The sequence below is a fragment of the Emydura macquarii genome, unplaced genomic scaffold (genome assembly GCF_026122565.2).
Source record: "Emydura macquarii macquarii isolate MOO-44397 ecotype Brisbane River unplaced genomic scaffold, CSIRO-AGI_Emac_v2 contig_1253, whole genome shotgun sequence".
Lineage (NCBI taxonomy): Eukaryota > Metazoa > Chordata > Testudines > Chelidae > Emydura > Emydura macquarii.
This window is the reverse complement of record NW_027131390.1, coordinates 99941168-99965988: the sequence shown is the minus strand read 5'-3', so window position 1 is coordinate 99965988 and position 24821 is coordinate 99941168. Positions and strand designations below refer to the sequence as shown.

Sequence of the window (24821 nt, the reverse complement as noted above, 5' to 3'; positions counted from 1 at the left end):
CCAATTCTAGATAGGCTTATAGTCCCATAGAGAGATAGCCAGTGGTGTAAATTAGAGCAGCACTCAGATATTCTAACTTATACTGATGGATCAGGCGCATTACAAAAGCACCATGAAAATCAGGGAGGTGTAACTTATTCCCTGTCAATTGCCCACTTCCTGTACTGCACAAACCTCAGCACAGGAATCAAAGCCTTTATACCCAGAAATTATTAGAAGTATTGGCATCTGTCTGTAAAAAAAAGTGGGCTCAAAGTCATCAAAGATGATACTAAAGCAATTTTGATAATGAAATCCAGTGAAGTTATTGAAGATTTCAGCTAATGACTTTTGAATTGGAATTCAACAACGATAGAGAGATTTAAAGTAATGGTCCGCAGTACAATTTAAACATAAGCTATCAAGATTGTATTCTTTGCTAACCCAGCTAGTGGATAAAGAATCACGAAGGGCCTGAATTTCCCCTCTTACTCACAACGAGTAACACTTTCCTCTGCAAGTAGTCTCATTCAGCATAAAGGGAGTACTTGCAAGGCATGGTACTGCTGGACATGAGCGATGGTGGCAGAATGTAGCAGCGAAAAAAGGTGGCATTGTAGAGAAAAAAAATGGATTGTTCCTTTTGAAAACTTTGTTTTACAAAAACGAATTAAAATAATCAACAAAGTGTAGAGAGTAGTATGGTCTGGGGACTACGGTTCTAGGATGGGACCTGAGAGACCTACCTTCAGTTTCCCCCCTGCCACAGACTTCCTTTGTGATCATTAAGTAAGTCACTTAGTGTTTATGTGCCACAGTTCCCCATCTGTACAATGGACATAATAATCCCTACCTCACATGAGTTTTGTGAGGAAAAATATATTAAAAATTGTTAGGCACTCAAATGCTACCGAAATAGGCGGCCAATATATAGAATTTTGATAGGTAAGAGTCTGAGTTAAAGAGCAACTGATTCTTTAAGAAAAAAGGGTTCACTCAGGTTTGGGGGAAGGGAAATTCTTGTGATTTTTTCTTTTTTTGAAAAAAGATCCAATAACCAGTTGGGAAGCACGAAACCCACCTGCAAGATCATTTGATGAAGAGGAAAAACTTGGGATCTTGGAAGAATGTGTAAGTAGAGGTGCTGTGGAAGGCTCAGTGAAATTACTTGATGAGACATTACTTCCTGCAGCCTGTGCTACAGGAGACAAGGGATGGGTTAAATCTGAAGATGTGGTATTTTCTAAGTAAGAAGTGAAGCTTTCTGCCACATCAGATGATGTGCTGCTGTTTGTTAGCGACCTTAACGTCTTCTCTCCACCTCTGGTGAACGTCGTTGAAATGTAGGTATCGGTGGTATGCAAATCAGAAGTCCTTTTTTCTCTAGCTGAGATGCTAATTGGTTGGTGGCTACTTCCAATAGCTAAATGGGATTAAAAATTGAAATTAAATATGATATGCCCAAATCTGGTTGGATTTGTGAGTTCTACAATAATTTTGCCCTGAAATACAGAACCAAGTATGTCCCGCATATCATTCCATCAATTTAAAGGGAGCTAAACATGGGGTGTATTTGGCTTATAAAAACTAAAGATCAAGAAAAAAAATACCTATCTATAAATCCCTGGGTATTTTTAAAACAATATATTTACTATTGATTCATAAGAAAGTCTCTCCAAGGATGAAAGGTACAATGTATTTTATTAGACTTGGAATGATGTACTGAAATTATTACAAATAATTCATGACCCAGGCTAACCAGCTACTAGACACTCTCCCCTAAAGAAGATGTGATCCACTTTCCTACACTCTTCTCTTAACAACACTTATTCATTGATACATACACACACTGCACGGGAAAACTAATCTGGAAATTGTTCAGGCTTCAGAAAATGAAAATTACTGAAAATAATACTACTGAGTGAAAATTGTGGCCTAGATTCCTCTAGTTGTTGCAGAAAAATGCTGCAGAGATTACAGCTATGTGAAAAACAAGACTTTTTTGGCTATTTGGCAATTCCAAAAACAAACAAACAGAAAAAAATTTGGGTTGAACAGAATTTTATTTTTTTTTAAATTTTTGGTGAATTGAAAAGTGAAAAAATTCATTTCTGTTGAACAAAAATGTTTCAATTCGATTTCAAACACTGTTAAAATATATCTGTCTTTTAAAATAATAACACAGAAGGAGATTTCGAAATGAAAACTCATTTCAAATCGAAAAATTAAAACAATTCCTTTAAAAAATATCTAAATAAATGGTTAGACTTTTTTGTAATTTAGTTGGATTGGTTATATTTTAACCTGAACAATTTGGTGAAAATGACATGACATTATGACACCTTTCAGTTTCACCAATTCTCCATTAAAAAAAAAATCTTTTGGTCAGGAAGATTTCACCCAGTTCCAGCAGAGAGAGATGGGATTTGGCCCTAAACGGCCACATTGAGGCTGGTGACGGGGTAGGATATGGCATGCCTGCATTACAATTCTCGATACATTTATTGTCTAATAGAGAGATCGCCAGGCAGGGTAAACAGAGAACTAAACTTCTCTGACATATGCCAATGGGTCACTCAGATACTATGGTAACATGAGGCCTTAGGAGTCACTTTGATAGACATAACTCTGAGTTAAAGAACAATGGATTTCTTTAAAAAAAACTGACTCGATATATAGTGGGTGGGAGGCTCTTTTATCATTTTTTTGGACGTGCACTAACTAGTTGGGAATCACAAAACCCACCTGCAAGACCACTTGGTGAAGACAAAGAACTTGGGATCTTGGAAGAATGAGTAAGCAAAGCCTCCACTGAAGTCTCCGTGAAGTCACTTGATGAGACATTACTTCCTCCAGCCTGTGCTACAGAGGTTGACAGCTGAATTAAATCTGAAGACGTGGTATTTTCAGAGAAAGAAGTGGAGCTGTCTGCCACATCAGGGGATGTGCTGCTGTTTGTCAGAGACCTTAATGTCCTCTCTCCACCTCTGGTGAATGCTGTTGAAATGTAGGTATTGGTGGTATGTAAATCAGAAATCCTTTTTTCTGTAGCTGAGACGGTATTTGGTTGATGGCTACTTCCATTAGCTAAAATGGGATTAAAAGGTGGACATTAAAGATGATATGTCCAAATCTGATTGGATTTGAGAGATCTACAAGAATTTTGCCCTGAAATACAGAACCAAGTATGTCCCACATATCATTCCACCAATTTAAAGAGAACTAATTATGGGATGAATCTGGTTTATAAAAACTAGATTAAGAAAAAAATACCCGTGTATAAATTACTGGGTATTTTTAAAACAAAATACTTACTATTGATTCAAACCTTCATAAGAAGGTCTCTCCAAGGATAAAGGATACAATGAATTTCATTAGACTTGGAATGATGTACTGAAATGATTATAAATAATGCAGACCCAAGCTAGCCAGGTAGTAGACACTCTCCCCTTCAGAAGATGTGATCCACTTTCCAACACTGTTCACTTAAAAACACTTATTCATCGAAACATACACACACTGCATGGGAAAGTTAATCTGGAAATTATTCCAGCCTTAGAAATTGATAATTACGTAAAAGAAAACTAGTAAGGGAAATGTGTGGCCTAGATTCCACTAGGTGCGGCAAAGGAAAAACATTGCAGAGATTAGAGCTCTGTGGAAAACAAGACTTTTTAGCTCATTGGCAATTCCAAAAACAAACAAACAAAAAAACCGAAATGTTTTGGGTTGAACAGAAAATGTTTTTTGAATTTTTTGGTAAATTCAGAATTGAAAAATAATCATTTCTGTTGAACAAATATGTTTCAATTTGATTTCAAGCACTTTTAAAATATTATTGTGTTTTAAAGTAATAAAACTGAAGGAGATTTCAAAATTAAAACTCATTTCAAATTGAAAAATTATAATAATTAATTTAAAAAATGTCAGAAAAAATGGTTACACTTTTTTATAATTTTGTTGGTTTGGTTATTTTTTAACCTGAACAATTTGCTGATACTGACATGAAATCATGACACCTTTCAGTTTCACCAAATCTTCCTTTTTCACAGAAATATCGTTTGGTCAGAAAGATTTCACCAGTTCTGCCAGAGGACACTTGGCCCTAAGTGGTCACATTGAGACTGGTGACGGGCTAGGAAATGGCATTCCTGCATTTTCATTCTCAATAAGCTTATGGTCTAATAGGGAGATAGCCAGAGGGGGTAAACTAGAGAAGCTCCTAAACTACTCTAACTTATTTCATTGGGCCACTCAGACACTATGGTAACATGAGGCCTTATGGGTAACTTTGATATACATAAGTCTGTATTAAAGAACAACAGATTCCTTTAAAAAAACCTTACTCAATATTTAGTGAGTGGGAGGCTCTTTTTATCATTTTTTGAACGTGCACTGACCAGTTGGGAATCACAAAACCCACCTTCAAGACCACTTGGTAAACACAAATAACTTGGAAGATTGTTTAAGCAAAGGGTCCGTTAAAGGCTCACTGAACTCACTTGATGAGACATTACTTCCTCTATCCTGTGCTACAGAAGACGAGGGCTGGGTTAAATCTGAAGACGTGGTATTTTCTAAGTAAGAAGTGGAGCTGTCCATCACATCAGGGGATGTGCTGCTGTTTGTCAGAGACCTTAACGTCCTCCCTCCACCTCTGGTGAATGTCGTTGAAATGTATGTATCGGTGGTATGCAAATCAGAAGTCCTTTTTTCTGTAGGTGAGACGCCATTCAGTTGATGGCTACTTTCAATAGCTAAAATGGGATTAAAAGGTGGACATTAAAGATGATATGTCCAAATTGGATTGGATTTGTGAGTTCTACAAGAATTTTGCCCTGAAGTACAGAACCAACTATGTCCCACATATCATTCCATTAATTTAAAGGGAGCTAAACATAAGGTGTATTTGGGTTAAAAAACTAAAGATCAAGAACAAAAATACTTGTGTATAAATCCCTGGATATTTTAAAAATAATATATTTACTATTGATTCATAAGAAAGTCTCTCCAAGGATGAAAGGAACAATGTATATTATTAGACTTGGAATGATGTACTGAAATTATTAATAATAATTTATGACCCAAGCTAACCAGATAATAGACACTGTCCCTTTAAAGTGTGATCCACTTTCCTACACTCTTTGCTTAACAACATTTATTCATCGATAGGTACACACACTGCACGGAAAGGCTAATCTGGAAATTATTCGGGCCTTAGAAAATGATAATTACGTAAAAGAAAGCTATTGAATGAAACCTGTGGCCTAGATTCCGCTAATTGTTGGAAAGGAAAAACACTGCAGAGATTAGAGCTCTGTGGAAAACAAGACTTTTTAGCTCAATGGCAATTCCAAAAACAAGCAAACAAAAAAACCCAAATGTTTTGAGTTGAACAGAAATTTTCTTTTGAAATTTTTGGTGAATTGAAAAGTGAAAAAAATCATTTCTGTTGAACAAATATGTTTCAATTCGATTTCAAGCACTTTTAAAATATTTTTGTTTTTCAAAATAAGAAAACTGAAGGAGATTTCAAAATGAAAACTCATATCAAATTGAAAAATTAAAACAATTCATTTAAAAAATGTCAAAAAGAATGGTTAGAATTTTTTGTAAATTTGTTGGTTTGGTTTTTTTTTAACCTGAACAATTTGGTGAAACTGACATGAAATCATGACATCTTTCAGTTTCACCAAATCTTCATTTTTCACAGAAATATCTTTTGGTTGTAAAGATTTTACCCAGTTCAGGAAGAGAGTAATGGAACTTGGCCCTAAATAGCTACCGTGAACTAGTGACAGGGCAGGACATGGCATTCCTGCATTCTCAATAAGCGTATGGTCTAATAAGGAGATACAGCAGACCGTAAACTTCTCAAGCTAATGCCAATGGGCCACTCAGATATGATGGTAACATGAGGCCTTATGAGCAAATTTGATAGACTTAAGTCTGAATTAAAGAGCAACTGATTCCTCAAAAATAAAAGTGACTCAATATTTACTTAGTGGTTGGGAGGCTCTTTTTATCATGTTTTTGAACGTGCATCAACCAGCTGGGAATCACAAAACCCACCTGAAAGACCATTTGGTAAAGTGGAATTACTTGAGATCCTGGAAGAATGTGTAAGCAAAGGCTTCGTTAAAGGCTCACTGAACTCACTTGAGGAGATATTACTTCCTCCAGCCTGTGCTACAGAAGTCGAGGGCTGGGTTAAATCTGAAGACGTGGTATTTTCTAAGTAAGAAGTGGAGCTGTCCGTCACATCAGGGGATGTGCTGCTGTTTGTCAGAGACCTTAACGTCCTCCCTCCACCTCTGGTGAATGTCGTTGAAATGTATGTACCGGTGGTATGCAAATCAGAAGTCCTTTTTTCTGTAGGTGAGACGCCATTCGGTTGATGGCTACTTCCATTAGCTAAAATGGGATTAAAAGGTGGACATTAAAGATGATATGTCCAAATTGGATTGGATTTGTGAGTTCTACAAGAATTTTGCCCTGAAGTACAGAACCAACTATGTCCCACATATCATTCCATTAATTTAAAGGGAGCTAAACATAAGGTGTATTTGGGTTAAAAAACTAAAGATCAAGAACAAAAATACTTGTGTATAAATCCCTGGATATTTTAAAAATAATATATTTACTATTGATTCATAAGAAAGTCTCTCCAAGGATGAAAGGAACAATGTATATTATTAGACTTGGAATGATGTACTGAAATTATTAATAATAATTTATGACCCAAGCTAACCAGATAATAGACACTGTCCCTTTAAAGTGTGATCCACTTTCCTACACTCTTTGCTTAACAACATTTATTCATCGATAGGTACACACACTGCACGGAAAGGCTAATCTGGAAATTATTCGGGCCTTAGAAAATGATAATTACGTAAAAGAAAGCTATTGAATGAAACCTGTGGCCTAGATTCCGCTAATTGTTGGAAAGGAAAAACACTGCAGAGATTAGAGCTCTGTGGAAAACAAGACTTTTTAGCTCAATGGCAATTCCAAAAACAAGCAAACAAAAAAACCCAAATGTTTTGAGTTGAACAGAAATTTTCTTTTGAAATTTTTGGTGAATTGAAAAGTGAAAAAAAATCATTTCTGTTGAACAAATATGTTTCAATTCGATTTCAAGCACTTTTAAAATATTTTTGTTTTTCAAAATAAGAAAACTGAAGGAGATTTCAAAATGAAAACTCATATCAAATTGAAAAATTAAAACAATTCATTTAAAAAATGTCAAAAAGAATGGTTAGAATTTTTTGTAAATTTGTTGGTTTGGTTTTTTTTTTAACCTGAACAATTTGGTGAAACTGACATGAAATCATGACATCTTTCAGTTTCACCAAATCTTCATTTTTCACAGAAATATCTTTTGGTTGTAAAGATTTTACCCAGTTCAGGAAGAGAGTAATGGAACTTGGCCCTAAATAGCTACCGTGAACTAGTGACAGGGCAGGACATGGCATTCCTGCATTCTCAATAAGCGTATGGTCTAATAAGGAGATACAGCAGACCGTAAACTTCTCAAGCTAATGCCAATGGGCCACTCAGATATGATGGTAACATGAGGCCTTATGAGCAAATTTGATAGACTTAAGTCTGAATTAAAGAGCAACTGATTCCTCAAAAATAAAAGTGACTCAATATTTACTTAGTGGTTGGGAGGCTCTTTTTATCATGTTTTTGAACGTGCATCAACCAGCTGGGAATCACAAAACCCACCTGAAAGACCATTTGGTAAAGTGGAATTACTTGAGATCCTGGAAGAATGTGTAAGCAAAGGCTTCGTTAAAGGCTCACTGAACTCACTTGAGGAGATATTACTTCCTCCAGCCTGTGCTACAGAAGTCGAGGGCTGGGTTAAATCTGAAGACGTGGTATTTTCTAAGTAAGAAGTGGAGCTGTCCGTCACATCAGGGGATGTGTTGCTGTTTGTCAGAGACCTTAACGTCCTCTCTCCACCTCTGGTGAATGTCGTTGAAAAGTAAATATTGCTGGTATGCAAATCAGAAGTCCTTTTTTCTGTAGCTGAGATGCTATTTGGTTGATGGCTACTTCCAATAGCTAAAATGGGATTAAAAAGGTGGAAATTAAATTTGATATGCCCAGATTTGATTGGATTTGTGAGTTCTACAAGAATTTTGCCCTGAAATACAGAACCAGGTATGTCCCACATATCATTCCATTAATTTAAAGGGAGCTAAACATAAGGTGTATTTGGGTTATAAAAACTAAAGGTCAAGAACAAAAATACCTGTGTATAAATCCCTGGGTATTTTAAAAACAATATATTTACTACTAATTCATAAGAAAGTCTCTCCAAAGATGAAAGGTACCATGTATTTTATTACACTTGGAATGATGCCCTGAAATGATTATAAATAATTGATGACCCAAGCTAACCAGGTAGTAGACACTGTCCCTTTAAGAAGATGTGATCCTCTTTCCTATACTCTGCGCTTAACAACACTTATTCATTGATACATATACACACTGCATGGGAAAACTAATCTGGAAATCATTCAGGGTTTAGAAAATGAAAATTACCTAAAAGAAAACTATTGCGTGAAGCCTGTGGCCTAGATTCCTCTAATTGTTGTAGAGGAATACTGCTGCAGAGATTAGAGCTATGTGAAAAACAAGACTTTTTAGCTCATTGGGAATTCCAAACACAAACAAAAACAAAACTTTGGGTTAAACAGAAATTTTTTTTTTTGAAATTTTTGGTCAATTGAAAAGTGAAAAAATTCATTTATGTTGAACAAAAAAGTTTCAATTTGATTTAAAGCACTATTAAAATATTTTTTGTGTTTTAAAATAATAACACAGAAGGAGATTTCAAAATGAAAACTCATTTCAAATTGAAAAATTAAATCAATTCATTTAAAAAATGTCAAAAAGAATGGTTAGCCTTTTTTGTAATTTTGCTGGTTCGGTTATTTTCAACCTGAACAATTTGATGAAACTGACATGAAATTATGACACCTTTCAGTTTCACCAATTCTTCATTTTCACAGAAAAATCTTTTGGTCAGAAAGATTTCACCCAGTTCTGGCAGAGAGTGATGGAACTTGGCCCTGAGTGGCCACATTGCGGCTGGTGATGGGGTAGGACATGTTTTTTCTGCATTTTCATTCTCAATAAGCTTATGGTCTAATAGGGAGATAGCCAGAGGGGGTAAGCTAGAGAAGCCCCTAAACTACTCTAACTTATGCCAATGGGCCACTCAGATACTATGGTAACATGAGGCCTTAGGAGTCACTTTGATAGACATAACTCTGAGTTAAAGAACAGCTGATTCCTTTAAAAAGAACGTACTCGAAATTTAGTGAGTGGGAAGCTCTTTTTATCATTTTTTTGGACGTGCACTAACTAGTTGGGAATCACAAAACCCACCTGCAAGACCACTTGGTGAAGACAAAGAACTTGGGATCTTGGAAGAATGAGTAAGCAAAGCCTCCACTGAAGACTCCGTGAAGTCACTTGATGAGACATTAGTTCCTCCAGCCTGTGCTACAGAAGTCGACAGCTGAATTAAATCTGAAGACGTGGTATTTTCTAAGTAAAAAGTGGAGCTGTCTTTCACATCAGGCGATGTGCTGCTGTTTGTCAGAGACCTTAGTGTCCTCTCTCCACCTCTGGTGAATGTTGTTGAAATGTAGGTTTTGGTGGTATATAAATCAGAAGTCCTTTTTTCTGTAGCTGAAACGCTAATTGGTTGGTGGCTACTTCCAATAGCTAAAATGGGATTAAAAAGTGGAAATTAAAGATGATATGCCCATATCTGATTGGATCTGTGAGTTCTACAATAATTTTGCCCTGAAATAAAGAATCAAGTATTTCCCACATATCATTCCTTCAATTTAAAGGGAGCTAATAAGGGGATGAATTTGGTTTATAAAAACTAGATTAAGAAAAAAAATACCTGTGTATAAATCCCTGGTAATTTTTTTTTAAACAATATATTTACTATTGATTCATAAGAAAGTCTCTCCAAGAATGAAAGATACAATGAATTTCGTTAGACTTGGAATGATGCATGATATGATTATAAATAATGCAGACCCAAGCTGGCCAGGTAGTAGACACGCTCCCCTTAAGAAGATGTGATCCACTTTCCTACACTCTTTGCTTAACAACATTTATTCATTGATACATACACACACTGAATGGGAAGGCTAATCTGGAAATTATTCGGGCCTTAGAAAATGATAATTACATAAAAGAAAACTAGTAAGGGAAACCTGTGGTCTAGATTCCGCTAGGTGTTGCAAAGGAAAAATGCTGCAGAGATTAGAGCTCTGTGGAAAACAAGACTTTTTAGCTCAATGGCAATTCCAAAAACAAGCAAACAAAAAAACCCAAATGTTTGGGGTTGAACAGAAATTTTTTTTTGAAATTTTTGGTGAATTGAAAAGTGAAAAAATTCATTTCTGTTGAACATGTATGTTTCAATTTGATTTCAAGCACTTTTAAAATATTTTTGTGTTTTAAAATAAGAAAACTGAAGGAGATTTCGAAAGGAAACTCATTTCAAATTGAAAAATTAGAACAATCCATTTAAAAAATGTCCAAAGAATGGTTAGACTTTTTTGTAATTTTGTTGGTTTTGTTATTTTTTTAACCTGAACAATTTGGTGAATCTGACATGAAATCATGACACCTTTCCGTTTCACCAAATCTTCATTTTTCACAGAAAAATCTTTTGGCCAGAAAGATTTCACCCAGTTCAGGCAGAGAGTGATGGAACTAGACCCTAAATGGCCACACTGAGGATGGTGACAGGGCAGGACACTGCATTATCAGTCTCAATAAGCTTATGGTCTAATAGGAAGATAGAGCAACCCCTAAACTTCTCACACTTATGCCAATGGGCCACTCAGGTACTATGGTATCATAAGGTCTTGTGAGTAACTTTGATATACAGAAGTCTGAGTTAAAGAGCAACTGATTCCAAAAAAAAATTTGACTCAATATTTAGTGGGCGGGAGGCTCTTTTTATCATTTTTTTGAATGTGCACCAACCAGTTGGGAATCACAAAACCCACCTGCAAGACCGTTTGGTGAAGAGGAATTACTTGGAATCTTGGAAGAATGTGTAAGCAAAGGCTCCGTTAAAGGCTCACTGAAATCACTTGATGAGACATTACTTCCTTCAGCCTGTGCTACAGAAGACGAGGGCTGGGTTAAATCTGAAGATGTGGTATTTTCTAAGTAAGAAGTGGAGCTGTTCATCACATCAGGGGATGTGCTGCTGTTTGTCAGAGACCTTAACGTCCTCCCTCCACCTCTGGTGAATGCCACTGAAATATATGTACCGGTGGTATGCAAATGAGAAGTCCTTTTTTCTGCAGCTGAGCTTTTAATTGGTTGGTGGCTACTTCCAATGGCTAAGAGATGATAAAGATTATAATTCCATATGCATAAATCATAACAGATGGATACATTTTCTTCAAATATCACCCACATGCAACTAATGCATGGAACTTTTCATTCTGGAGAAATTGCTAATGTAAAGAGACGTGAACCATTTATAGTTAAGAACACGAGAAATATTCTTTGCAAAAAATTAGCATAAGCCATGAAAAGTGCAACTAAAAAACCTGCCTTTGAGAGGCTAATTGGTTGATGGCTACTTCCAATGACTAAAATGGGATTAAAAGGTAGAAATTAAACTTGATATGGCCAAATGAGAATTTATTTGTAATTTCTACAATAAATTTGCCATGAAATACATGGCCAAATAAATCCAAAGTTTAACTCTGACTTAAATGGAGCTACACAATGAATATGGCTTAAAAAGATTAGGTCAAGAATAAACTCAGCTGGGTATTAATCATTGTGAATTTAAAAAAATAAATCTTTTCTATTGATTGTAATCTTTATAAGCCCATCTCTCCAAAGATGAAAGGCGCTGACATAATAAGTACCCAAGAGCAGGAATATTTATAATAATTCTAATGCATTAAAGTATGAACTAAGCTAGTCAAGTAGTTGGCACTTTTGTACTCTAATAAGATGTAGTCCACTTTCTTACACTGTTAGCTTAACAACACATTCATTGATATATATAAATAGCATGTGAAAATAAATCTGGAAACCATTCAGTATTTTAAAAATGATAATTTCTTAAAAGAAAATTATTGTGTGAAATCTGCTGCTTAGATTGATTCCTATGCCTGATCAAAAGGAAAAAAGTAGCAGAAATGATGTAACCTGTCCTTTAATGGCCAGCATAAAATTCCCCAGGCACCGGGGAGTTCTCAGCTGGCATAGCTGGATTCTACCCCAACTACCTATCACACACATCCTGGAAAGTGGAGTATTGGAGTCATGTTGGGAATAGCAAGGGAGCATAACTCTCGATAGGCTTATGCTCCAATAGTGTGAAAGCCAGGTGGTGTAAATTAGAGCAGCCCCTAAGCTGCTCTAAATTTATGCTGATGTACCAAAGGGAGGGCCAACACACCATGATAATCAGGGAGGTGTAAATTGCTCCCTGGTAGTTCCCATCCTCTTGCATTGACCTCAGCACTGGAGAGAATCTGAGCCTTTATATTCAGGAATCTTTAGAAACTGTGGCTCTCTTTGTAAAAAGTGGGCTCAAAAAGCCATAAAAAGTGTTATTAAAGTAAAGTTGGTAATGAAATTCAGTGAAGTTGGAAATTGGAATTCAACACCTATAGTGATATATAAAGGTACCATCCACAGGTATAGTTTAAATGTAAGCAATCCAGAGTTCTATGCCTTTGTCAATCCTGCTAGTTGATACAGAATCACTATATGCCTGAATCTCCAATTTTACACTTAGTAATACCTTACAACGCATGTAGTCCCATTCATCATCGTGGGAGTACCTGCAGGATGTGAGACTGGTGGATGTGGGTAATGGTAGCAAAATCTGGCAGAGAAAAGATGGTTGCATTGAAAAGAAAAAATGGCTTGCAATTAAAAAAGGAAAAAAAGCTATTAAAATATTAAGAGCAATGAAAAAAAGAGAAGCTGTTAGGGTATTATCTTAGGACCATAAGGAGAACCAAGTCCAAATGCCTGGTCTTCCACAGACTACCTAGGTGACCTTGGACAAGTCACTTAGTCTCTCTGTGCCTCAGCTTCCCATCTGCAAAATGGGGATAACTGCCCTTCTTTACCTCATTGGGGTTTTGTGAGGATAAATACATTAAAGACTGTGTGGTGCTCAGATACTGTGATAACAGTGGGGCATATAAGGACATTAGATAGGTATGAGTCTGAGTTAAAGAGCAACTGAGTCCTTAAAAATAAAAAAGTTGACTCAATATCGGGGGTGGGGTGGGGGAGGGTGCTCTTTTTGTCATCATTTTCAAACGGTGCACTAACCAGTTGGGAATCACAAAACCTACCTGCAAGATCATTTGGTGAAGATGAATAACTTGGGATCTTGGAAGAATGTGTAAGCAAAGGCTCTGTTAAAGGCTCACTGAAGTCACTTGAGGAGACATTACTTCCTCCAGTCTGTGCTATAGAAGACGAGGGCTGGGTTAAATCTGAAGACATGATATTTTCTAAATTAGAAGTGGAGCTGTCTGCCACATCAGGGGATGTGCTGCTGTTTGTTAGAGACCTTAACGTCCTCTCTCCACCTCTGATGAATGTTGTTGAAATGTATGTATTGGTGGTATGCAAATCAGAAGTCCTTTTTTCTGTAGCTGAGCTGTTAATTGGTTGGTGGCTACTTCCAATGGCTAAAAGATGATAAAGATTATAATTCCATATGCATAAATCCTAACAGATGGATACATTTTCTTCAGATTATCACCCAGATGCAACTAATGCACGGAACTTTTCATTCTGGAGAAATTGCTAATGTAGAGATATGTGAACCATTTATAGTCAAGAACACCTGAAATTATTCCTTGCAAAAAATTAGCATAAGCCATGACGAGTGCAACTACAAAACCAGTGGCACTACCAAGCGGTGTGTTTAGCTTCATCATTCAGCTATATTGCTTTGCATTCCATGCTGTTGTCATTTACAAAACTATAAAACGACGAAAACATTTGGAATTCAATTCAGCCGGGTTAGAACCGTGAGTAACTAGAGGCTGCCTTGCAGCAAGCCAAGGTGTGACTCCACAGTGCATTAGCTTGCTGCAGGCAGACATCCAGTGTGGACACTGCTACAGTGCAGTAAAAGTCTGGGAGCACCCTTTGGCTTACTACACTTTACAAGCAGAAGTGGCCGAAGCGCCTGGCACTTTTAGAGTATGTCTACACTGCAGTTAAACACCCATGGCTGGCCCATGTCAGCTGACTTGGGCTAGCAGGGCTTGGGCTGCCAGGCTGTTTAGCTGTGGTGTGGAGATTTGGACTCAAGCTGGAGTCTGGGCTCTGGGACCCCCCTCCCTAGCAGGATCCCAGAGCCTGGGCTCCAGCCTGAGCCTGAACGTCTACACAACAATGAAACAGCCCACTAGCCTAAGCAGCTGACACCAGCTCAGTAGCCTAGGCCACCTGTGGGTGTTTAATTGCAGTGTAGACATACCCTTTGTGCACTGTAGCAGTGTCCACACAGAATATTGCTGCGTGGCAAACTAGTGGCTTGCGGTGTAGTAATGTCCCACACAGACAAGCCCCTAGAGATATTCAAAAGCATGGGAGCAAAGGTGAGGGATAAATGGATATTAGAATCTCTCTCAATGTAGCTGGCCAAGAACCACACATCTTAGAGGACACAACAAAGTCAGCATGGCCTTTAGTTTCAATTACTGAGAACAGGATTCATTTCCCATACAGCGTTATGATCCAACAGATATAGCAAAAGACAGTCACTCAGGAGACCTGGGTTCAAACTCCAGTTTTGCTGCATGACTGTGAGGAAATCACTCAACCGCTCTATTTTTTCAGTTTCCTAATCCGTAAAACAGTGGTCAAAAGTGTTTTTGGACAGAAAATTGGGTTTTTGACTAAATGAAAATGTTCACAAAAAGTGTCAGTTTTCTGTGTAAAATTCTGACTGTCAAAGTCAAAACCAAATCTTCTCAGTTTTTCTACAAAAAGTTGAAATTCTCCACCAAAAACCCAAACCACACCTCCATTTTCCAACAAGTTCTAGTAATGATATTTACCCATGCTTACATAGCTGAGAAATGTTTTGAGATCTATGGGGAAATGCAATATAAAAGTGCAAAATATATTATTATTCCAAAAAATTAAGCATTTTGTTCACAAAGGGATTTTTAAATAAATTTTTTTTAAAAACCTTTAAAAACAGCAAGCTAATGGACTAATAATGCTCACCTTTGGAAGCAGTTTCTGAAGCAGAAGGAGAACGTGTAAGCAAAGGGTCTGTTGAAAGCTCTGTGAAATCTGTGGCATCCAATGAGATATTAATTCCACTGGTCAGTGCTATAGAAGATATAGTGGAGGACTGCGTTAAATATGAAGAGCTGGACATTTCAGCACCAGAGGTGGCACCTTCTTTTGCATCAGAAGATCTACTGCTGTTTATTAGTGATTGTAACGTCCTCTCTCCAGCTCTGGTGGATGTAGTTGAAATGTACATACTGGCAATGTGAGAACTGGCAAACTTTTTCTCTGATTCTGAGCTGCTAATTGGCTGATGACTACCTTCAATGGCTGAAACAATGGACAAAAAAATATTAAAATTCCATTCTCATAAGTTAAAACACTTTGACAAATTTTCTTCCAATAATATTCAGATTCATACAGTTTGTGTGTAGCAGTGGGAAATGAAACATTTTCAATTTGGAGAAAATAAACGATACCATGGAAAGAAATCATTGACTGAAACCTTTATATTGAGGAATCTTTGAAAGTCATGACAGATGTCTAATCATAGAATCATAGAAATGTAGGGCTGGAATGGACCTCAGAAAGGTCATATAGTACTTCCTTCTGTGCTGAGATAGAATTAACTATACCTAGACCAGTGGCTCTCAATCTTTCCAGACTACTGTACCCCTTTCAGGAGTCTGATTTGTCTTGTGTTTCACCTCACTTAAAAACTACCTGCTTACAAAATCAGACATAAAAATACAGAAGTGTCATAGCCACTATTACTGGAAAATTGCTTACTTTCTCATTTTTATCATAAAATTATAAAATAAATCAATTGTAATATAAATATTGTACTTACATTTCAGTGTATAGTGTATAGAGCAGGACAAACAAGTCACTGTCTGTATGAAAGTTTAGTTTGTACTGCCTTTGCTAGTGCTTTCTACGTAGCCTGTTGCAAAACTAGTCAAATATCTAGATGAGTTGATGTACCCCCTGGAAGAGCTCTGCACACCCGCAGGGGTATGGGTACCCCTTGTGGAGAACCACTGACCTAGACCATCTCTGACGGGTGTTTGTCTAACCTGTTCTTTAAAACTTCCAATGATGAGGACTCCACAACCTCCTTGGGGAACCTGTTCCGGGGCTTAACTATCCTTAGTTAGAAAGTTTTTCCTAACAGCTAACATAAATGTCCCTTACTGCAAACTAAGCCAACTGCTTTTTATCTGACCCTCAGTGGACATGGAGAACAGTTGATCACCATCCTCTTTATAGCAACTTTTACTCTTTGAAGATATCAGGTCCCCCCATCAGCTTTCTCATCTCTGTACTAAATATGTCCAATTCTTTCAACCTTTCCTCTGAGGTCATGTTTTCTAACCCTCTTTGCTGCTCTCCTCTAGATTCTCTCCAACTTGTTCACATCTTTCTTAAAGTGTGGTGCCCAAAACGGGACACATTGCTCCAGCTGATGCCTCATCCGTGCCGAGTAGAGTGGAACATTTACTTTTTACATACAACGCTCCAGTTAATTTATCCCAGAATGACATTTGTCTTTTTTGCTGCAGCATCACACTGTTGACTCATATTCAATTTGTGATCTGCTCTCAGGCCCGCCAACAACAATTCCAGGCCCCAGGGCAGAACAATCAATGGTTCCCCTACAAAGGGATGGCTGAGGCATACAACCATGAGCCGCAGGTGAAGATACCCCCCGGGGAAGCTAGCTCCCTACCCCGTCTCGCCTCTTCCGCCACGGCCCCGCCCATACCTGCTCTGCCTCAGACCCCACCCTCACTCCACCCCAGGCCCTGCCCCATCCTCTGCTCAGCCCCACCGCTCACGTCCCTTCCCTCCCACTCAGCCCTGCCACTCACTGCTTGCCGCGTTCCTCCTTCCCCTTCCCGCTCAGCCCCCCTCCTCTCTTCCACACCCCTTCTTCCCCCGAGGGCAGTACTTTGCACTTGTCTTTATGGAATTTCATTTTGTCAATTTCAGACCAATTCCCCGGTTTATCAAGATCATTCTGAATTCCAATCCTGTCCTCCAAAGTGCTAGCAACCCCCTCCCACCTTGGTGTCATCTGAAATTTTATAAGCACACTCTCCACTCCATCATCTATGTCGTTAATGAAAATATTGAATTGTATTGGACCCAAGACAGACCTTAGGGGATTCCCACTTGATATATTTTCCCAGTTGAACAAAGAACCATTAACAACCATTGATAAAATAATGGAAATCTAGAGTGGCCTTTAGTCTGAATTACCGACAAAAAGACACAATTCATAGGAAGATATTTATTCCAGCAGGTAGCACACAAGACTGAGACTCAAGAGACCTAGATTCTAGTCTTGGTTCTGCTACAGACTTGTTTTGTAACCTAAGTCAAATCATTTAACCTCTCCCTCTACCTCCGTTTTCCTTTCAGTAATATTAGAATAATGATACTTATCCATCCTTTTGCAACTTTATGAGATTTATGGCTGAAAAGCACTATATAAATAATTCATAGATTTTAAGGCCAGAAAAGGCCACTGTGATCTAGTCTGACTGCTTGCTTAACAACAGCCATAGAATTTCCCCCACTGATTTCTGTATCAAGCTTACTGACCTGTGGCTGAACTAGAGCATGTATCTTTTCAGCAAGACATCCAAACTTGATTTAAAGATTTCACGTGTTGGAGAATCTCTCATGTCCTTCAGAAACTTGTTCTAATGGTCAGTTACCCTGACTGGTAAAAATTTGTCTTTTGTCAAAAATTTGGCAAAAATGCCTTTGTCTGCTAAATAAAAGAGGAGTCTACTATCAGATACCTAATTATAATCAAGTTACCTCTTAATCTTCTCTCTGACAAGTAGACTGAGTTCTTTAAATCTCTTACTGCAAGGCATGTTTTACATCCCTCAAATAATTCTTGTGGTTCTCCTCGGAATCCTCTCTAACTTCTCAATAAAAATTGCTAAGTATTATTATTCTTTTATTTTAAAAAATGACATTTGGTAGCGTTTTATAATATTTAAACTGTGAAATGACAACTTTATGGGCTATAAAGCTCACCTGGGAGATCACTCTTTGAAGGGGAATGTATAAGTAAAGGCCCTGTTGAAGATTCAGGGATATCAGTGATAGTTGATGATCTATTACTTCCTCCAGTCTGTGATTTAGAAGCTGAGGAGTGGGTTAGATCTGAAGACAGGGCAATTTCTGTATGAGAAGTGGTGATTTTTAGTGAATCAGTCGAAGTAATGTTGTTTGTTAGCAGCTGTAAAGTCCTCTCTCCACCTCTGCTGAATGTAGGTGAAATGTACACACTATCAGTATGAGAACTAGGAGCCTTTTTTCCCATATGCCAGGTGCTAAGTATCTGGTTGCTACTTCCAACGGCTGAAATACAATAAAGAGAAATTAAAATATTTTGATTATTATTGGGCTAACAGCACTTACAGTGGCAGCTCTTAAAGACATGCCAATTTTGGCTTACACAAGTAGCTAACGTTGCAACAGCATTTGCAATATTACCTAAACTTCCCTATACTTCAGCCAGAGAATACTGCAAATACTGATGTGACATTGTTTAATTATCCAATGGAGTTAAGCATGTTTTTACGTGTGAACGCTATAATCAGACACATATAGCACATGTGAGAATTTTTCAATCAGTAGGAAAAAAACAGCTGCTTTTGCAAAAACTCTAACATGCACACAGCAGTACTCCTTGTCACAGTCAATGGAATCAGGCCCATGAAAAGAATTAAGTGTTTTCAGGATAAGGGCCTAAGAAAGAAATCACTGTTTGAAACCTTTATATACAGGAAAGAAATCCTGTATATAAAGGTTTCAATCAGTGATTTCTTTCTTAGACCTTTATCCTGAAAACAGGATAACAGGAAAATGATTCTTATTTACATTATGGCCCTTTTACATTGCCAGATCAGTGTAAAGTGGCCTTAGTGTAAATGAGACTCAGTCCTGAAAGGCCATCAAAGATGTTAGTCACCTTGATGTTTGTAATGAAATTCAGCAGGGTTAATGCCTGAGCTCAATAATTTAGAGACAAATGTATGAGTTAATGTAAATTACCAATAATGGACTCCCTCTCTGTGTCACTGGGGTTAGTCAAGAATGACAAATGCAGCTACTAAAAAGCTCACAGAAAAAATCAGATCACCTTTCTTAAAAAAATAGATAAATAAAAATCACCCCATGAAATTAAATTAAGAATGTCCTAGAATCTAATTACCAACAACAGAGCATGATTCCTTTATAAATCATTACTTACATTTGGTTCAGAAGATTGAGCAGGGTTGACCAGGGCTAATGTACGGATGATAAAACTCACCTGGAGGATCGGTTTGTGACGATGAATAGGTTGGTATCTCAGAAGACTGTGCAATCAAAGGCTCCATTCCAGGCTCGGTGAAATACGTATCACTTGAGGAGATATTTCTTCTGCTCTTCTCTACAGAAGAGGAGTGCTGAGTTAAATCTGCAGAACCGACCATTTCTGTATAAGAGGCGGTGCTTTCTGTTGCAGTTGTAGACATGGCAATGTTTGTTATAGACAGTAACGTCCTCTCTCCACTTCTGGAGAATGTGGTCAGAGTGTCCATATTGTCTGTAGGAGAACTGGCAGTCCCCACTTCAATATCTGAACTTCTAAGTCTCTGATAACCGCTTCCAATGACTGAAAAGGAGGATAAGAGAAGTGAAAAAATTAAAATGTTATCTGCATGAACACTGAGTCTAGGGTGACCAGATAGCAAGTGTGAAAAATCAGGACAGGGGCTGGTGGGTAATAGGCGCCTATATAAAACACAGCCCCGAAAATCAGGACTGTCCTCTATAAAATTGGGACATCCGGCTCACCCTAACTGAGCCTTTTTTTGTGATAACAACATCAAGGGTCAGATTCTGATCTCTGTTACACAGGGGAAAATCGGGAGTAATTCAGCTGAAATTCATGGAGTTTCTTTGGGTTTACACCAGTGTAAATGAAAGCAGAATTGAGCCCGTGATGTCAAATTCAGAAATCAATGAGTTTGTACAGTGTAAGCCAAGCTGCATTCAATTCCTTCTCTTTGTCTGGGAAACCATTTGGGGGAATTATTCCAAAAATAGTAAAATGAACCCCTTAAGAAGAAATTATTGATGGAAATACTTATAATCTGGAATCCCTACGAGAACTTGGTAACAAGCCAAGCCTGCTCATATTTAATAAGCAGCTTGTGGTGGCCCTTCTGGATACAGGGATTCTGAAGCACAGGGGGTGGGGTTTGGCATTTTATTTGCAAGTCAATATCCCTTGTATAGCAGTACTGACGCTGGAAAATGTGGGTGTGTTTGTGGACAGGGCACCAAATTCATCTCTGCAGCCGTTTGTCCCTAAAAGCTTTCAGATGTGAAACATCAGATCACCCTGGTGGTGAAACACTGAGATGAGCTCTTGCATCTGTTTTTGCTGTATACAATAAATGTAAAGTAACAGACATTGAAAAGGCCTTCAGGGCTAAATACTGATAGAGCAAGATTTACTTTCCCAGACTACTGAGTAACTTGTCACTGAACCATCAGAGGGGCACGCTCCCATTTATATTGCGATACATTCAGGCAGATTGCACACAGCAATAGCGTAATAAGGGCCAAATTCAGGTTCCTAGAGTGCAGCTCTGCTGTTAAAACGAACTCAGTAAAAAATGTCAACCTGGAGTTCCATATTTACAGTCTCTCAGTGACTCCTGATCAGATGTTGTCAGTTTAAAAGTAAAAAGATGCCAGTGATTTTTCCAGCTGCTTGCCCTGCAAACTCATTCTGGGCTCTGGGTTCATTCCCATCTGCAACATCATCAGTGATAAAGGGCCTGCTACACCTGTGAAGCTCCATCGTCTCCAACTGATGCCATCACTAACACGTGTGCAATGCCACTACCTTCAGGGAGGGCAGAATCCAACACTATGATAGGAACTTAACAGCTCTGTTGATGGTGTGCAAGCCAGAACAGAACCCAATTCATTCTCCCAGGACCTAATTTAGTTTGTTTTCCTTACACTAGTTTGGCTCTGCAGGGCAAACAGGAATAAAAAGGAGTCAAAAACCTGGTCTTAGTCCCTCAAGTCAGTAGATCTAACTCTGAATAAAGCCAAGGAGCAGCTTCACTGAATAAGAAGGTGCCATTTTCAGAGTAGGATCACACTTTCAAGGTATGCGCAGCTGCATGAGCAATAGAGAAGGCAAGCACGCAGGCTCAGTAACCTGTTTCTGTGGGCACAGGTTACTCAGATATGTTGGAAAATCTGGCCCACACTATGCAATAAGGATACTTAAGACAGTAGGAAAGACTCAAATGTGACAAAAATCTGTTATGACTGCTCTGTTCCTAACAAGAAAGATATGATCTGGGATCATCACACACCTGTCAAGTGAATCAGAGATGTGAGACAATTACAATCAGATTGTTTTTGACTCCCTTGCAGAGACTGGTCTTCAAACATGACTCTCAGCTTGGGCAGGATGGCCCAGATCCAAACATCTTACGAAATAAAATAAACAGAGGACCATCTGGTCTCTTCAGATCCATTAAAAATTTGGCCTATAGCAGCCCCATAACTCAGGTACAGTTTGGACACTAAAGATTTTGTCACATGCTAAGGCTGTCGCCTTTGATTAAAAAAATAAACTGCTTCTACACTGCCACAAGATAAATATTTGAATTGTAACGTGAAATTGTCACACCACCTGAAGCATCAGTGTTCTTGTTTCCAGTTAAAACTATAGCCCTAGCAATGATGCTTACCAGACATATCTAATCATAAGTGCTACTTTTTCTTTGTAAGCACAAAAAGTATGCTGCTTATTCACAGCACAGTTATAACATGTCCAGTATAAACAGAGCAAGTTCCAGCAGATTTTTCAGACCCAGGGTCTGCTTTTTTCAGCCTTGCTCTGTAACTAGCTTGTGAAAGTCTTCAAACATATGCAGACACGTTAAAAATATTTACATATAACATAGCTTTACTTTATTCCCTCCCTCGCCCCAGTAAAGCCCTACTTTGTGTCGGCATCACAATCCCTGTCTCTCCCTGTTTACATGCCCAAAGTTCTCTCCAGCCTTGAGACTAATATCACATGTAAACTGTGCCACTGGGGAAGCGGTTGTTAATCTAAATGCTAATCACAACATTTTCAACGTACATCATTCAAGCCCACTGTCACAAAGCACATGGTTACTAATGGTGAGCGAGGCTGTGATCTGAAGGCCTTGAAGGGGAAGTCAGAAGGAGTAGGATTTCCACCCCGTTGCATCAGGCCTACCATTTTGCACTCTGGACGGCATGGCAGATGCTCCCTGTGGTGGGCCTACGCTTTGTCTACATGGCACAGTTTAACCCACCCTTTACTATTATCCAGACCCAGTATCGACAGAGGTGGACTAACCTCTTTTATTCCGATTCTGTCTATCACTGTAGGTAATTTGCATGGCTTCACCTTTTGCCATGTCCCATTAGCCGGGGCTGGCAGTGAAGACCTATACAGCACGTGCAATTGGCATAACTTTTACAAGCCAGCCGGCCGGGCCTTGTACAGACACAAGGAGGGGCAAGTGACTTGCCTCACGTCGCTCAGCAGATCCCTGGCAGAACCGAAACTAGAACCCAGGCGTCCCAAGTCCCTGCCCTGCACTTGCTCCCCCTATGTCACACTGCTTCCCCCAGGTCATCTTCTTGGCTGGCCAGGGAAATGCAGTCACCTGTAGAACACTTTTAGGACAGGAAAGGAAGGCAGCAATATCCAACGTGAACTACAGGGGAATTTAGGTAGGCCAAATGTAACTATCCACACTGGAATTTGGCCAGGATGCTGAGGGATCCCACCTCTACCCTTGCAATAAATGCCATGGGATCTTTCATCAGTTCCTTCGTTTTATTTCTCAAATGCAAGACAGCACCTCATCCCCTAACACCATCATAGGGCATTAGCACAATACGGATTCAGACAAACACTTGCTCAGTCGCCAACACCAGTCCCTTGAGCACCCAAGGATTCTTCCTGGAGGTCACCCAGCCAAGTACCACACAGGCCTATCCCTGCTTAGTTTATAGAGGCTGACAAGAGCACAGCCCAATCCCGCTCCCAGGAAAGTCAACAGCAAATCACAAACTGACTTCAAAAAGAGCAGGTCCTAGAACAGGGGTCCCTTCACTGAAATGCAGGCAGCCTGGGGAGGAACACAGCAGCTGTTACACAGCTACATGACACACATTGTAGGGCAGGAAGTGAAGAATATTGTGTCCCTTTAAAACTGCAGGGGAAAGGGCATTAAAAGGCAAGCAGAATAGGCTCACCGGAACTCAAAATTTGACCACAGTGCCAGGGCTAACACCTCTACAAACCACCATGGATTGATCTATCCATGTGTGTCTTGTTCACTGAACTAAAAACTGTTCTCTGCTCTTCTGTAGAAGGAATTTCCTAATTTAACCTCTAGACGTGATGAAATTATGCCCTCTATCCAGGGAGCAAAATTAAATCTTAGTTAATGATGTATCAGCAAAAATTGATAAAAGAAAATATATTAGTCACCCAGTTCTACAAAACCGCCACTCCTAATCCTATCACTAAGGTCTCAGTTTCCATCATGCACATCAGTCACTTCCCTCCACAAGCCTGACTGTTAATCTTCCCTTCCTAGCTCATTCGAGGAGAGGAGGTAACATTTAGCAGTGGAAGGACGGGCTCATTGTACGGTGCAGCTGTGTTAAGTCGTATGTGAAGAATAAGGTGATGTTTTGCGAGTTCTATAGCCTTTCTGGGACTATGACACACTAAACCAAGCATAGTAAAGTAGCTCTCTCATGAGAAAGAGTAGCTGTAGTTATAAAGCTCACATCTGTTCAACTACAGAATCTCAGTACCAGACTGAGACACAGAGAAAAAAATCTGAACACAGAAAGCTCCTTGCTGCAGGAAACGTTAGGACCAAAATTAGGCTATGCAGGATCAATAAGGAGCAGAGCAAGCCAGCTACTTGCTGAATCTGTCAGGCCTCACTAGGTGGCATATGCTTCTGCTTGTGTCTTTATCAGCCACCAGGAAAATGGCTCTGTGTCATGTTTTGCAACACTGCTGCGGATGTAATGATTATGGGTGGAGGCCATTTGGGAGCCAAGCGAGTTTGTATGAACAAAAGCAACAGCCCTAAATCTGGACTGTCCAGGGCTCTCTGGGATTTTCAGTTTCCTTCCTTGTCCTTGCCCTGAAACAGCACTGAGAAAAAAGCTACAGCATAAAAAAACTTTTCATGCTTTAAACTGGTCAGTTCAGAATAAACATGTTGATATTACTCCTTCAAAAGGGGCCTTTGTGTGCTCCAGCCATGGGAAGGGTTTAAAGAGGGGGTTTGCAACATACATTTCACCTTTCATTATTTCTATTGATATTTATAAATAGGCAAGGGACTTAAGAACATAATCAATCTCTAGGACATAGCCTGTAACACTAGCCAGAATTAATAGGCAAGTCCCCCCATCTCCCACAACCATGAGTGGCAGTA

The 24821-nt window shown here is 38.8% G+C and overlaps 2 protein-coding genes across 2 annotated transcripts in view; both read right to left on the bottom strand.

The window, feature by feature from the left end:
* Window positions 1–4643, bottom strand: part of HEG1 (heart development protein with EGF like domains 1) — a 51132-nt gene extending 46489 nt beyond the window's left edge. Inside the window, exons 1-3 of the mRNA XM_067549606.1 lie at window positions 4482–4643; window positions 2725–3066; window positions 1061–1402 (exon numbers count right to left, since the gene is read on the bottom strand). Coding sequence (XP_067405707.1) covers window positions 1061–1402; window positions 2725–3066; window positions 4482–4581 — 784 coding nt within the window. The 5' untranslated portion in view covers window positions 4582–4643. The remainder of the gene's footprint in view (window positions 1–1060; window positions 1403–2724; window positions 3067–4481) is intronic.
* Window positions 4644–6004: 1361 nt separating this feature from the next.
* The window catches only part of LOC137152990 (uncharacterized), a 40659-nt gene continuing 21842 nt past the window's right edge, over window positions 6005–24821 (bottom strand). Inside the window, exons 2-8 of the mRNA XM_067547915.1 lie at window positions 19613–19957; window positions 18331–18657; window positions 15268–15606; window positions 11037–11291; window positions 9385–9726; window positions 7798–8052; window positions 6005–6393 (exon numbers count right to left, since the gene is read on the bottom strand). Coding sequence (XP_067404016.1) covers window positions 6005–6393; window positions 7798–8052; window positions 9385–9726; window positions 11037–11291; window positions 15268–15606; window positions 18331–18657; window positions 19613–19957 — 2252 coding nt within the window. The remainder of the gene's footprint in view (window positions 6394–7797; window positions 8053–9384; window positions 9727–11036; window positions 11292–15267; window positions 15607–18330; window positions 18658–19612; window positions 19958–24821) is intronic.